Raw genomic sequence first — 16,764 nt, 5'->3', positions numbered from 1 at the left:
CTATCTTTCATCTAGGGACTCTATACATGGTTTGGCATTACAAACTAACATATTGGTTACATAATTTATAACAGCCACCTTAGGAGATGATGATTTCCTATGTTAATTGTCATTGCTTTCGTTTGAACCTAACCTAGTGACAAGGATAGGTTTTTAAAAACTCTCTTGTTTCCATGGGCCGCTATAAAAGCTTTTGCATGTGTCATGGAGCCTAGCCTTCAAGGTATCAATTGAGGCTTTGGCAGACTGCAAATCTTCAATCTCTAGCTCAATTTGAGATCCCTTATTAAGATTTGCATATGTCAGTTAGCACTTACGTTGTTTTTTAAACCTATAGTTTTCAGAAGTTTCTACACTCTTGCTGTACCTTTCCATTCTTTGAGTAGAAATAAATGGGTACCTTGATAGATGGATGCATGTGCACATGTACAAACACATATGTGTGCATGCACGTACAAATGGGCAGGTAGCAGACAAACAAAGAGGGCATGATACTCACATCACTGATGGGAAGTTGAAGCCAAATCAGAAACACAAGCTTCGCATGATGATAATATGGGAACCTGTGAATGCCAAAAAACAATTTCCTTTTAAACAAGACCAAATATTTGAAATGAAATTTTCCCCAAAAGTGGTGATGCAATAATTAAAAAGGCATTTTATCTCCTTAATCTTTAAAAACCCTCCCAACCTATTGATTACACACAAGTAACAAAGAGACAACATGTTAAACTCATTTTTGTGCATGTAAGTTTTGCACATAGGTACAGAGGGAGCATAATTAGAAAGATCCCAAACCTTGTGCAAGTATATATCTTACAGCTACAACTGTGCAATGCAAGAAAGTACACATAAATTCACTAGCTTGAAGATGTACGAGAAACTAAAGCAAAGATCTAGATGAGTCATCTGAATTAAGCATGGACAACATGACTGAATCTGTGTTAGGGAAAGCAAGGTGGGAAGCATCCTGCACTCCACATTTCCATCAAGAGGGAAAACACATGCTTTCAAGACTTAACAAGAGCAAAATCAAATTCATGAGATAACTAGAACATGGGTCAGAGCATGAGGTGGAATACCAAGCTAAAAACTTGTCCAAAACCATCTCAGCTACATGGAAGCATCCATACACTGCACCACCACAAATACTCCCATATCAGGTTCGGTGTTTAGATGCAAAGCATAAAAGGCCAAAACATCATACAGCATGAATCATCACAATCTATGTTCAAAGAGCACAAGGCAAGTGGACAGACCCTCTTAATCATTGCAAAAGGCAAGCATCTCTTATACCCAGTCAAAAGCATATTAGATACTATAAACAACCCTCAAGCATTTTAATCTAACTTAATCAAGGCATGTGACAACTGCTGGGGTTTTCCACTTCCTGATCAGTAAGCAGCACAAAACCCAGAGATGCTAAAGTCGCTTGAAGAAGTATCACCATCAAGCCATCAGTAAGTAGCTTTATGATTATGAAAAGTGCATATATTTACAGCATGTTTAACACTAAAGTCAGAATGCATACTATAAAGGAAGAACAAAAACAAAACTAAGCCTATAACTAGACCTGCCACAAGTCCAATAGTCAACTTTGGCCACCTAAAAGTGCTAAACACTGAGATACGTGCCTATACCATGGGCAAGAAAAAACTGAAGATTCTCATTTCATGAATATTGGCATCTAGTATTACATGATAATTGACTACTTGGTAAAAGTGAACTTACCTGCCCAATAAACTAGCCATTTCTCTTGCTCTCGTTGATCCTTATTCTCAAGCGCCTTGAAGGTTGAGTAAACAGGGCATCCCACTCCAACAACAACACTAAAAACAACAACAAATAACAATTGTTGACTACTTTGTTCAAGACACATGAAAACCAAATAAACATGAAAGGTGAATAGTTTGTACAGTGATACACTAAAGTTGAGTATCTTGTTCAAGAGAAACTCACAAAAACATGGAAGGTAAATAGTTTGTACTATGATATACACTACAAGTTTTTGTTTATGGGTGCATGTGCTCATGAGAGTCATTTAGAAACAAAACACCTCCCATCTGTTAGAAGTATAGCATGGGAACCCTAAGTAAGCAAGGGTGCATGAGGAAAGGTGAGGTATGAATGAATTGAAGGGCAAGGGAAACCCTAACCCTAGTCCACAGTGAGGCTATATAAACAGCTTGGAGGTCACTATCAAGAGTAGAGAGAGTGTACCTTAGTTGTACTTGAGCAACTTGCTTTCTTTCTTGTACTAGAGCTCTCTTCTTCTCTTATGCACAGAGCTTTATGCTCTCACTCTGATCTTCCAACATGGTATCAGAGCCATCTCTGATCAAACACACTTCCCCTAACTCCATCCTGACCTAAGTGCATAAGAAGACCTCATGTTTCTCATTTTATCTTCTTCTCCACCATAGCCAGCTCTGACCACCAGCCAGTGGAGGACCTGGGGAGAGGAAAGGAGGCAATATCTCAATAAGGTTTCTTCTAGGAACCTCAAGGTGCAGCAATGTGGCACAACAAAGCCCGACATTGGGCACGTAGGAACTCAGCATTGCCATTCTTCAGAAACAGCACAGTTCTAGACAGCGTGGAGTTTTAAGTGTTGCTGCAGGCTGAAGGGGGCACAATCATCTGTGCTACCATGGGGCTTTGTGAGGCCCCCAAGTGGGCTATCTGACCCTAAAAGGATTTCTTAAAATTCCTTCTCAGCTGCTCATACTGAGCACAACCCTAACTGTTGGTCTAGCTTTCTCATTCCAACTTTAATCACCTTGGAAATCATCAACAGTGATTCTAATCACTAATTAATCTTCTCTGGAGTTTATTACAGATCTGGAAGCTCTCTCTTCAGGCTGGACACACTTAATGGACATCAGGAAGTCTATCAAAAGACCGACATTTCACATCTCAAGTGAGGCATAAACTTGAGACAAGTGCTTGAAAGCACTAATGCTCCATTTCTCAGTCATAACCTTGGTCCAAATCAGTTGTGGAAGATAATTTATGTCTTGAGGTAAAATATCTTCAAGAGCTTGGGTTTTTCATCTTAAGCATAACCCCTAAATGCTTAACTCTCATCATCTCACTCTTGATCATTGTACGGCCTTTTGTCAAATATAAACACACAGATCATTTCCTTCCCTTCATCTAATCTTATTTGTCTAAGTACACATCAGTTACTTTCAGCCTACTACTCACTTGGATTAAAACATCATTTTAATTGCTTTCGCTCTTATTGCCTACCTTGTAAAGGTTTAGACACTACCACTGCCTTATGCAATCAGTAAGTCATTCCTATCATAGCCTATGTTGATGTAAAGCCTCAAATCCATAAGTTTAATGGCAAGAGACTTCCACCATGGCAGGTGTTAGTAAATATAAAATGATGGAGAGGGGTCACTTACCCTTAATGAAGGGACAAAAGCCATTGATCCATCCAACCCTATGGATGTAAAAGATGATGAAAGAGCCCAGGCCATAATAATGTTGCACCTGGATGAGTCCTTAATTCACCATATTGAACAACCTGCAACTGCAAAGGAGAAGTGGGATGAGCTCGAGAAATTGTATGGTGCAAGAAAAAAGAATTCCAAAATCTTCCTCAAAATAGAGTTATTACAAGGAGAAGACTTGGGAAAGTGCATTTCCCACATGAAGGGTCTGATGGCTTAATTAACTTTAGTCCAAGCTTTGATTGCTGAAGAAGATGCCATTGCAATGCTTTTGAAAGCCGTGAGGAAAGTTTTTTCAACTCTTGTCACTACCCTAACAAATGTACCAAATCCTACACTTAAAGTTGTCATCAAGTCTTGTTTGGATGAGGAGAAAAGAAACCAAAAGGAAGGTAGCACCGACTCAGCACCTACCTCAACAAACCAACTTAGTCCGTACTGTGACTACTAAATGTTCCTTTTGCATCAAAAAAGGACATTGTGAACAACTGTTGGAAAAAAATATCCCAACAAGATGAAGTGCAACAAATGTAAATAAACAAGGCACACTCGTAAATGTCCAAACTCTCATTAAGTACCCAAAGAATTGGAGGCCAAATATGTCTCCAAAGCAACTGATGATGACCAACTTTTCTAGCATCTGTTGTATCATCTTTCCATAAACATCCTTGTAGCCTATTTTATAAAGGCATCCCATTGATTCATTGAGGAAGGGGGAACCATTTACATGATATGTAATCCAATGCCACCTTGGCATTGAGGGGGGTTGCTCGAAGTATAGCATGGGAGCCCTGAGTAAGCAAGATTGAATGAGAGAAGGTGAGGCATGAATGAACTGAAGAATAAGGGAAACCCTAACCCTAGTCCACATTAAGGCTATATAAACAGCCTGGAGGTCACTCTCAAGAGTAGACAGAGTGTACCTTAGTTGTACTTGAGCAACTTACTAAGCAAGATTTCCTTCTTGTACGTGAGCTCTCTTCTCCCTCTTGTGCACCCAGCTTTATACTCTCACTTTGATCGTCCAACATCACTAATGTATTATAGACCACAAACGTGTCACAATGCAAACTCAATTCTAAGCCATTATGAACATGCAACTATGTTGTGAATTTGATTAAGGGGCGCTCATATCATGAAGAGAGGGTGGATACTTGCGATCCCATAGAGTGATTACTCTACCAAAAGAGTCAAAGGCCAACTGAGCTAGAGGGCCATAGGCTTGCGGTGATGAGTGGCTCCAGTATTGCTATTGCAATTGTTGTTTGGAGGGCAGTGGATCCTTGGCAAGAGTAAAAACTCGGGTAGTAGGCATATCAAGGGATTTATCTTGGAGACAGAAATAGGTGTGGACAGGGTCCTATGAAGAGGAAGGCACAATAGATATTGTAGACACGGACGTCTCCTTTGTTTTTCCTTTATTATGGCAAGCTTCCGACCATCCCTGCATGCCTAAATCCAATGAAGAAGCTAGCTACTTGCCTTTGGACTAACTAGGCAAAATAGTCTATTGTTGGCCGGAATGTAAAGACTTGATTTGCTCTTTGTTTTCGTTCATATCCATGGGCTAATCCACCAAGGTGCTCTTGCTGTCAGGACATTTAGCCATGAAATGACCCAGTTGACCACATGATTTGCTCTTTGTTCTCATTCATATCCATGGGCTAATCCACCAAGGTGCTCTTGCTGTCAGGACATTTAACCTTGAAATGACTCAATTGACCACATGAGAAGCAATGACCAACAAAGGTAACCCACTTAAGCTAGAACCAAAGAGGTTGCATGCTACTACAATTGAAGTGTAACCAATTGGGTCTCTTTCCGATAGTATCCCACAGCATACACAATCGATTGCGGTTGGCAGCCTTTAGACTTGGGGGACCAACACATGGCCTATTGCAGCCCTTGCATCCTTGAGAAGGGCCAAGAGAACTACCAGATAATTCTTCACTTCCACCCATACTAGACATGCTTGCTTGAGCAAATATTGGAAATCTACCATTGGATGCCACAAGACAATATGCACTAACTGTTTTTCAAAGAAAAGGGACTGCTTATTAAGGAGGAGATACAATGCCAAGGTGGAAAGAAGCACAACCTCGTAGAATCCACAGGGACCAGCGAAGATCTCCTCCACATAATCAGTCTAAGGATAGATGTCAACCACGGACGGATCTTGGCAAGCATGGGAATCCAACCAATGAAGAAGAGAATAACACCTTGCTTGTGAAAAGTAGAAAGGGAGCGAAGAACTGCTTGAGTATGTAATTTTGTATCCAGATCTCCTCCTCTACACAAGCAAGAATAGACTGATGAACAAACCAAGAGAACAAATCGGACCATGGAGGATACACTATGTGCATGTCTCCCATAAACAATCTAATTGGAAGTGTTATCTTCCATAGATTGAGTTTGCTTATAACTATGCTAAGCATTCAGCTATTGGATATAGCCCATTTTGTATGATAATGAGCCAAACCACCAATTATTGTCAAGTTCAAATGAGTGAAGATACAATCCATAGCTGACTTCCTACACAATTGCGGAAATGTCAACAATTAAGCTGAAGATTGTGCTATGTTTTATGCTAACCAAAACCATACTCCTCGAGAGCTCCACGAGGACATGTGGATATACCTTAAAAGTGACTTTGATTAAATGACTGCTAGCAAGTGCTACATGTTATCTTCAAGGAATTGTGAACTATTTCAGATCACCAAGAAGATTAGTAGCATGTTTTACCAATTGGATTTACCTTCAGACATCCAAATTCACCCAACGTTCCACATGCATCATTTGAAAGAACGACTAGGATAAGACGAATTGATCATCCTAATCAAGGAAGTCTTGTGATTAAAATATAATACTCATTATATTCCACTCAAACTTAAATTTGTTCTTGACCATAGGGTAAAATGATCCCATCGCATCACTTATACTCAATATTTAGTTAAGTGGAAAAACCGCCTTGAGGAGAAGGAAACTTGGCAATCAATATGTTCATTGAAGAGTTGCTTTTCATGGTTCATGGTCAAGGATATTACTGAGAGCAACCATCCATAAGGGGGGGAGTGGTACATCCTTGGACATCTGAATGGGCACCAACAGCATTGGTCACAACCTCGCGTCATAAAGCGACCTAGTGTAAATGCACTAGAGCACTTTAGAGTTAGAGCAACCGAATCCTACTTATAAGACTCCAAAGGAAGGGCCATCTATGTACATCATTGTTGTTGGAGCTCAACTGGATGCGGCAAAAGTTCGAGGAGTGAGTGTGAGAGTGTGACGGCTGGTGAGAGTCAGAGAGGGAGAGTGAAGTACGATTCGATATGAGTGTACCAACAATGTGTTGGTACACAAAGAATAAAATGTATTTATACTTAGGGCGCGTAAGGATGCAATCACATGTACAACTAAATAATGTGCGTGTACTTTACACAGAGGTCAAACGTGCCGTTATCCCAACAACCTCCCACTTAAAGATTCGAAGTGAACCTCTAACCAACACCCACTAGTCGTATGCAATGCTCATGCTGAGCTTTGCTTAGATTTTTAGTGAGAACGTTTGCAGGGTTATCCTATGCTTTGATCTTGGTCAATGTGATTTGACCATCTTCCAGAATCTATTTGATAAAGTGATATCGCACATCTATATGCTTTGTGTGTGAATGCTACATGGCATTCTTAGCCAGATACATAGCACTCTGGCTATCACAACCCAAAACTGCAGTACCCATAGACATGTCGAGATCCTCTGTAAGTCTGCTCAACCATATAGCTTCCTTGGAAGCTTCAGTATAGCTGATATGTATTCAGCTTCAACGGTACTAAGTGCAACGATGTTCTGCAACCTGGAACACCAAGAAAGAGCCCCACCATCAACTATGACGACATACCTGCTAGTGGACCTAAGAGTGTCCAAGTCACCTGCCATGTCTGCAACACAATAACCCTCCAAACTAAGTGCACCCTACCCATAGCAAATACACTTTCTTTGTGTATCCTTTAGGTATCAAAGAATACACTTAACAACCTCCCAATGTGTTTTGCCAGGATTTGACATAAACCTGCTAACAACTCCCACTGCATGAGCAATGCCAGGACGAGTAGCAACCATAGTATACATAAGAGAGCCACAAGCTTATGCATAAGAGACTCCCTTCATAACATTTGCTTGCACATCATCTTTTGGGCTGTTAGCTTTACTAAGCTTAAGATAAGGAGGTAAGGGTACCCCAAAAGGCTTAGCTTCAACCATGTTAAATCTGTCAAGTATCTTTTCAATGTACTTTTCTAATATGCTTTGCATTCCCCAAATCTTTCATGAAGAAAGCTGATTTCAGCTGATTTTTGAGAGCATCCAAGCTAATCTTTCTTTTCCCAACTAGCAACATATCATCCACATACAAAACAAGTATGATGGGGTTGCCATCTGTATTCTTTTTCAAGTACAAGCAATGATCTTCATGGCTGCGTGTAAACTCATGAGATAACATAAAAGTGTCAAACTTTTTGTACCACTGCCATGGTGCTTGCTTCAGCCCATACACGCTATGTTCTAGTTTACACACCATCTGCTCTTTTCCAAGGACTACAAAGCCCTCAGGCTGTTTCATGTAGATTTCCTCATCAATGTCACCATGCAAGAAAGTTGTTTTTACATCCATTTGATACAACTCTAAGTGCAATACAATAGTGAGAGCAAAAAGCACATGTAGAGTGGTCATCTTCACAACAGGTGAGAAGACCTCTTGGAAGTCAATCCCTTCCTTTTATGCATACCCTTTGGGAACAAGTCTTGCCTTGTACTTGGGTTTCCCATTGACTGTCTTTACTTTGTACACCCATTTGTTTGGAAGTGGCTTCCTTTCCTTTGGCAATGACACAAGATCCCAAGTATCATTTGCACATAGAGATTTAATCTCTTCTTGCATAGCTAGCTCCCACTTACTGTTGCATTCGCATGACTTGGCCTTTTGTATGTAAGAGGCTCACCCTCATCTGTAAGCATCACATAATGTAAGGAGGGATCAAACCTATGCGGTTGCCTTCTTACGCATGTAGACCTACGTACCCAATGACCAACATTTTCAGAAATTGGATCTATACCTGGAGGTATATTATTTTCAGCATTTATTGGCTGCTGTAAGCCATTTTCAGCATGCTGTTCATGTTGTACAGAACCTTCATTTTCATTACCAGCACCTGCATTTTCATAATCAGTAAGTCTATCTTGCTATCCATGACCTCCTTGTGCTCCTATTTGCTGAGCTTGTCCATCATCATCTGGCTCAAAAATAACCGACTAGACATACGTCTAATTTCTTAATTCAAGATTGAACCCCTCACGCCATCATATGAGAGATTGGGGTTATTACTAAGAGAAACCACCAAGGTCTCCCAAGAGTCAGGCAGTGTCATGATCAAAAAGATCGCCCTCAACTTATCATCAAAGTCCAATTTGCATCCTTGAGCTGATTTAAAATGCCTGTAAATACACTCAAGTACTCAACTGCACGCTTTAACTCATCCAATCGCATTTTCACCAACTTGAGCATTAAATGCACCCAATTAATAGGTATGGAGATCTCATAGGTAGTTTTCAGCTTCTCCCATATTGCATAACCTGTATCTAAACCCTTGATGTCTGTCAAGATGTCATCAGTGACACCCATCTTAATGTAAGCCATAGCCTTTTTGTTTACTCTGGCCCAATCTGCATCAGACATTAGTGGGGGTTTATCTTCCTGCAAAGCATCCTCACAATTCTTTAGGAACAAAATGCCCTGCATATGGTCTTTCCAAAGGTCAAAGCCATGACCATCAAACCGTTTGATTTCCATCAAACTCTTGATGTCTCAACTGGAAGAAGTTGCAACCATTTTATCACGAACACAAGAGTAAATGCCCCTGAACTGCAAAAGCACAAGCTGAACCAGCAAACACATTGTTGTTCTTCTTCAACCAGAAATAAATCTCTATTGTTTGTACATGAACCAGCCACCACACGGGCAAAAATGCAGAAATTTACCAAATTCTGCATGAACCCCCAAATTTTCAAGTCCAAAATTACATAAATGGCAGCCAATCTGACCCAACTGAGCAAAATTTTACCAATGCATGAAAAGCCCCAATTTTCCGGGTCCAATGTTAGGAAATTTTACTCAAATGAGTAAAATTCCGACAAATTTGGCAAAATCCCCAATATAATTGAGATCAACACGCACAATGTCTGCAATTTTTGACACAAGTATCACTACAAGTATGAACAGGATCAAATCTAGGAAAAGCACCAAATTTCCAGGCCAGATTTGCACAGATCTAGAACCTATGCTACTAGCATGATCCCTGTCAGAGGAAAGGGATAAAAGGGGTTTGGAAAAAAATGCAAATTTTTTATTTTTATTTTTTTTTAAATGACAGGGAGGGGGTTCCGTTGACCTGCCGTCCCGTCGCATCACGACTGACGTGACGCCTATCGCTGGGTCTTCGCCTGCCCATCGCCAGCCCACAACCATCACCTGCCTCCTCATCCACATTTGCTAGTCACCCCGACTCCCTCCAGTCGTCGCCTAGCCCCCTGCTGCCCACATGCGCTTGCTAGAACCTGATGCTGGTTGTTAGCTACGCATAACGCCCGTTGGTCGCTTGCTATGGACCCCTGCTGGTGCTTGTTGGTCGGGCGGCTGGCACCTATTGACTGTCACGTGCAGTCCGTTTGCAGCCCACTCTGAGTTGAGAGTCGAAACTCCTGCTCTACTGACTTCCTTTTGCCTCAAGGTTTGATCTCGAGAAGTATGCACTCTGTGCTCTGATACTAGTTATTGGAGCTCAATTGGATGTAGCAAAAGTTCGAGGAGAAGTGAGCATGAGAGTGTGACGGCTAGTGAGAGTCAGAGAGGGAGAGTGAAGTACGATTCAATATGAGTGTACCAACAATGTGTTGGTACACAAAGAATAAAATGTATTTATACTTAGGGCGCATAAGGGTGCATTCACATGTACAACGAAATAATGTGCATGTACTTTACACGGAGGTCAAACAGGCCTTTATCCCAACAATTGTGCAATCACCACTCTTGGGGTTCATGCCCATTGGCCATCACATTCATTCACTAGGATGGTCTCAATTAGTGATATGGAATGCTAGCTCGTGGTATGTGTTGTGCACTAATACGCTATTGGCACTAGGCTTGGGGTTGAGCCCATTTGGCTCTAAGACTAGAAGGTGAGTCTAGTATACATCCCCTTCATGGTTCTATGTGTGGGTACAGCTTATGTTTTGTCTTTTGTGCAAGTTGGATCCAAGGGGAACATTTCAACCATCCCTTCATAACTCCCATCTTTCTTCATCATCCACATCTCCATTCTACAAATAGCTATCATGGCATTGCTTGTTCAAGTGCTCGTCCTTCCCTAACTTTTCCAAAGAAAGAGAATTTTGATGGCTCAATCACATGCAACATGTTCGTCACACCTCAAAGGTTTAGACCTCGTATAGTTGTGAAGTATGAAAGGCACAATATGGTACATTATGATAAAATACGGTACTAAATGGTACCTTAAGATTTTATAAGGTACGGTACGATATTTGTACTAAAAAAAATTTAACTTGACTATTTACACTAAAGATAATAGAATAGATATTTAAAGTCTAAATAGCAGTGCTATGAGAGTATATAAGATGAATGCTTGAAGGTAACATGCCAAAACCTCATGCCACATGTGCAACACGTGCTACTATTACCTACAACAAACAAGTACATTGATGGGAGTGGATACACCATACATGAATGATCATACAAATAAGAGAAGTGTGGGCTAGAGAGAGGGAGAGGCTAGAGAGAGAGAGAGAGAGAGAGAGAGAGAGATGATATGATATGATACTGTAGAGAGAGATTTGAGATAAACAAAGGGTGTGAGAGGCTTGAGAGAGAGAGGGTTGGGGGAGAGAGAAAGAAGAAAAAAGAGTGTAAAGTTGAAGCGGAAGCAAAGAAAGAGGGCAGGCATAATAGTCAAGGTGTTCAACATTGCTCAACAGTGAGACAGTGTGAGAGTGAGTCGACAGATATATGCGTACCACTGTGGTACACACAAAGAATAAAAGAATGTATTTATACTTAGGGTACAATACACTTACACCCACTAGGGTGAGTTCACGTGTGTGAAGTAATATATACACGGGAGAGCACATAAGGGCCTTTACCCCCAACAACCTCCCACTTAAACGTCCGAAGCGGACCTTTAACCAACTCCCACAAGTTTGATGCAATGCTCATGTGGAACTTTTGCAAGACTTTTAGTGAGAACATCTGCAGGGTTATCTTGTGATTTGATCTTAGTCAGTGTGGCTAGACCATCATCCAGAACCTGTCTAGTAAAATGATACCGAACATCAATATGTTTGGTACATGCATGAAACATGGCATTCTTAGCTAGACATACAACGCTTTGGCTATCACATCTAAGTACAGGTGTTTTGGTAGGCAACCCAAAATCCTTGATCAAGTGATCAAGCCAAAGTGCTTCTTTTGAAGCTTCAGTGGCTGAAATATATTCAGTCTCAGTGGTAGAGAGTGCTACTATTTTTTGCAATCTAGAGCACCAAGAAACCACCCTACCAGTCAAGGTAAAGACGTACCCGCTAGTAGACTTGCAAGTATCCAAGTCACTTGCCATGTCTGCATCACAATACCCCTACAAATCTAACGTACCCTTGCCATAGCAAATACATTTCCCTTATGTACCCTTAAGGTATCATAAGATACATTTCATTGCTTCCCAATGTGCTTTGCCAGGATTTGATATGAACTTGCTTACAATTTCCACTGCATAAGCAATGTCAAGTTTAGTAGCAACCATAGCATACATGAGTGAACCACAAGTTAAAGCATAAGGAACACCCTTCATAGTACTCGCTACCTCATCATCTTTCGGGCAATCTGCTTTGCTAAGCTTAAGATAAGTTGGAAAAGGTACACCAAGAGGCTTAGCATCAACCATAGAAAAACGATCAAGTACTTTGCTGATGTACTTTTCTTGTGAGAGAAATAAGAGTTGTTGCTCTCTATCTCATATTACATGCATGCCCAAAATATGATCAGTTGCACCCAAATCCTTCACGGAAAAGACTGAATTCAGCTGTCTTTTCAATGCATTAATCTGGCTTTTATACTTACCAACAATAAGCATATCATCCACATAAAGCACAAGTATAATAAGGCTTCTATCATCAACCTTCTTAATATATACGCAGTGATCTGCACTACTCCTGTTAAATCCATATGAGAGCATGAAGGCATCAAACTTTTTATACCATTGTCTAGGAGCTTGTTTCAAACCATACAAGCTTCTCTTAAGCTTACATACCAAATGCTCCTTTCCTTGTATAACAAAGCCTTCGGGCTGTTTCATGTACAGCTCTTCTTCCAGATCACCATGCAGAAATGCAGTTCTAACATCCATCTGATCAAGTTCAAGTTCCATAGATGCTACAATGGTAAATAACACTCGAATAGTGGTCATTTTGACAACAAGAGAAAACACTTCCTGAAAATCAATGCCCTCCTTTTGTGTATAGCCCTTGGCCACAAGTCTAGCTTTGTATTTGGGCTTGCCATCTACACATTTGATTTTATAGACCATTTGTTAGAAATGGATTTCCTATCCTTGGGCAATGTAACCAAATCCCAAGTATCATTCTGATACGATGACTTCATTTATTCCTGCATAGCTAACTCCCACTTTTTCTTTAATTCACATGATAAGGCCTCTTTATACGTAAGAGACTCACCTTCATCTATGAGCAAAATGCAGTCCAAAGAAAGATCAAATCTTTGTATAGGTCTTCTAACACGTGTAGTGTTGAGAAACCCTTCACCCTTTACCCGCAGTTTGCATTTTTGCGTTTTTGCGTTTTGTGTTTAGGGTTTGCAACCCCAAAAAAGGGAGCCATCCTAGACTAACTGTGCCTATTTATACGTCACTCTCATTCATTCCTCACGGCCGATTCATTCAGTCCGTCATCTCTTCTCTCCAACCTCTCCACTGCCCTCACACCCCTTCAAGAGGACATTTTGATTCATGATTCATGGCTGTCTTCATTATCTTCCTTGTGCTACAGGACCCTTGTTCCCTTGTATCACATTCACTCCATGATTCAGAACTTCATCATTCCATTCATCAGAGTTTCTTCTCTCTTCTCTTCTCTTCTCCATGTTTGCCGAGTTCACTCCGTGTTCCTCCCCGCAAACCCTACTGTCTCGCTGGTACGTCATCTTTTGACATGGTATTAGAGCTGAATCTGCTCACCTAGCAACGAAGATCCTCCACTGCCGTGAAGGCAAAGACCGGTGGCGAATTCGGCATCCACTTCTCTTCTTTTCTTGCTGCATGAAAATCTCGTTTTTGCAAATTTCAGATGTTTCAGCTTGCTGCCCACACCCCGTTCGCGGAGGACATCTCAGCCGAAGCTGTCCATTGCTGTCTCCATCAGTTGGCGCCTAATTTCCAATCCTCTTCACGCAGTTTGGAGCTGATTCCAGCCAAGCGACTACTGTTCCTGTGCAGACCTACTGCCGTACAACCTGCCACATCATCATAGTCCTGTTGCCTACATTTTCAATCTTTCTTTCTCTTGCACGCTGTCCTGCATGCGTTTTTAGTCTTTCTCTCACCTGTTGCCTACGTTTTTAGTCTTTCTCTCCTACAGGCTATCCTGCATGCGTTTTTAATATTTCTCTCTCCTCACTTGCGTTTTTCTACTGGTTGCAACCTCTTACTGCTAGTCGCATCCTCCTCCCACTGGCAGCTCACTTCCAGCCCTTCCACTATCTCCCACCCCTTGAGGCAGACCTTGCGGTTCGTGCTTCCAGCCCTTCCACTACCCTCCCACCCCTTGAGGCAGACACTGTGATTTGTGCTTCACACTGCCCTCACACCCCGCGAGGCGGACATTGCGGTTCGTGGTTCATGGTGGCTGACCTCTTCCTTCTTCAGCAAGGCACACTGGTATCCATGGCTTATTTACCAAAAATGACCAGACTACTGGGTACTCCTACTGTGGCATCACCGGACACACCACTGATGCTTGCCGACTTCAACCTTTGCTCCCACCCCTCCGAGTACATGCGTCCTCCACCAGGCACTCCTTGTGCCACCTCTCCTTTCTGGGCCACAGAGATTATTCTACATTGGCTATCAGAGTACTATGCTCAAGGCAATAAGACGCATCCGATGCGTACTAAGTCCTTTCGAGCACATGGAGGATCGATTGGAGCTACGACCTCCTGGAGATCGTCGCAATGCCAGCGGCAGTCTTCTCCCACTTATTTTCAGGTACAATGGCTTCCACAACCTACGGCTCTGCAATCCGCTCCACCGAGAGACAGTGATTGTTTGATACCGTCTCCTCGTCAATCCCCTCCTTCAAGAGACAGTGGCTGCTCGACTCCTTCCTCTTCTTCGACTACCCAGTCTGCTCCACTGAGAGACAGCGATTATTTCCCACCTCTTGCTCATTCTGAGCCATACCCTTCCCCACTCTCGACTACTCAGATTCGAGAGGCTACCTTTGGGAGCTCTTCGGCACCCCAAATACCTTCTTCCGCACGACGGCGGTACTTCTTTCGTCATCAGACATTTGGAGTCCGTGATCCATGAGTTTTTGGATTCCCTATCTATTTCCGAGGGGAATTCTAAGAGGGATGTTATTTCTTTGCCCTCAAAGGGGGCATCTACTTTTTCTTCGACTTCGGCGGGGACCCTTCCACCTCAGAGGGGGAGTCTATTCCACATGAAGCTCTTCACCCATCCTCTACTTTCTTGGGGTGGCTGTCTTCGACCAATCATCTCTTCTACTAATACCCAGGATCTTTAGGTACCACCTAGATCGGGACCTCGGCAGTTCAACCGCGACTTGGAGACGAGGCCTTCGTATTCCTTCCAGCATGGATGCACGGAGCTAGTGGCTTCTCTTCTGAGGTTGAGTTACGGATTCTCCAGTTCACTCTGCCTCCTGTTCTTTACTGCAAGTTCCCTTTCCGGTGGAAATCTTGGATCTTAGGGATCCCTACACCTTCCTTCTCTTCTTCTTGTCTTCATCCCTTGGTTAGAATGGAGCCACCTGTCAAGATCGAGTACAAACATATCCTTATGGTTCTCGGCACCACACAAAATCCGACATTCCTCCTATGCATTGCATGTTTTCATCATCTATGTACTAGGGTGCTTGGGTAAGTGAACAATTTTCCCACGAGGGACATTGTCCAAGTGGCACTTGCTACATGAGCATTCTTCAACATGTAGCATTGCATCTCCACCTCACTCTTCTCTTGTCTCCCTTTTTGGGCCTAAGAGGGGGTATTGAGAAACCCTTCACCCATAGTTTGCGTTTTTTGCATTTCTGCGTTTTGCATTTAGGGTTTGCAGCCCCAAAAAAGGGGGGCCATCCTAGACTAACTGTGCCTATTTATACGTCACTCTCATTCATTCCTCACGGATGATTCATTCAGTCTGTCATCTCTTCTCTCCAACCTCTCCACGCCCTCACACCCCTTCAGGAGGACATTGCGGTTCGTAGTTCGTGGCTGTCTTCATTATCTTCCTTGTGCTACGGGACCCTTGTTCCCTTGTATTACATTCACTCCATGATTCAGAACTTCATCATTCCATTCATCAGAGTTTCTTCTCTCTTCTCTTCTCTTCTCCATGTTTGCTGAGTTCACTCCGTGTTCCTCCCCACAAACCCTACTGTCTCGCTGGTACGTCATCTTTTGACATGTAGACCTTCTTACCCAATGATCTGTGTTATCAGGTAATGGATCCACATCCAAGGAAATGTCAATGACCTCATTGTTTGGCTATTGAACTACATGTTCAGGTTGCTCTAATACAATTTCAGGCTACTATAATTCATTTTCAGCATGCTAATTTTGGTGCTCAAGCTGATGTTCAACATCCCCTTGCTGCCATTTTCATCTGGCTCAATAATGATATGCTAATTGTCATAATCAACATTTTCAGTGGTTGATGATTGCTTAAGTAACTGATCATGCTGAAATTTAACTTTCTTTGTGTCTGAGTCATTAGATGTGACATTTTTCAACAGCTTTGACTCATTAAATACCACATCCCAGCGGCGTAGCACCTTTTTTATGCTTGGAACCTAAACTCAATAGCCCATTTCACCTTCATCTCCATAACCCATGAAGATGCCTCTATGAGATTTCATGTCAAGTTTGGTTCTGCTATCAACAGATACATGTACATAGGATTCGCAACCAAAGACTGTTAAGTGGCCATA

At 42.0% G+C, this 16,764-nt stretch overlaps 1 protein-coding gene across 1 annotated transcript in view; it reads right to left on the bottom strand.

Annotated features, from left to right (window-relative positions):
- Window positions 1-16,764, bottom strand: part of LOC148031125 (HVA22-like protein k) — a 112,741-nt gene that overhangs the window by 27,793 nt on the left and 68,184 nt on the right. Inside the window, exons 3-5 of the mRNA XM_087685677.1 lie at window positions 1,732-1,829; window positions 1,083-1,134; window positions 500-563 (exon numbers count right to left, since the gene is read on the bottom strand). Of these exons, the coding sequence (XP_087541803.1) occupies window positions 500-563; window positions 1,083-1,134; window positions 1,732-1,829 (214 nt within the window). The remainder of the gene's footprint in view (window positions 1-499; window positions 564-1,082; window positions 1,135-1,731; window positions 1,830-16,764) is intronic.

This window comes from Lygodium microphyllum, chromosome 9 (assembly GCF_053477565.2).
Source record: "Lygodium microphyllum isolate KBCC chromosome 9, Lygodium_microphyllum_v1.1.10, whole genome shotgun sequence".
NCBI lineage: Eukaryota > Viridiplantae > Streptophyta > Polypodiopsida > Schizaeales > Lygodiaceae > Lygodium > Lygodium microphyllum.
The sequence above is the reverse complement of the archived record's forward strand: the minus strand, read 5'-3'. Positions and strand labels throughout refer to the sequence as shown.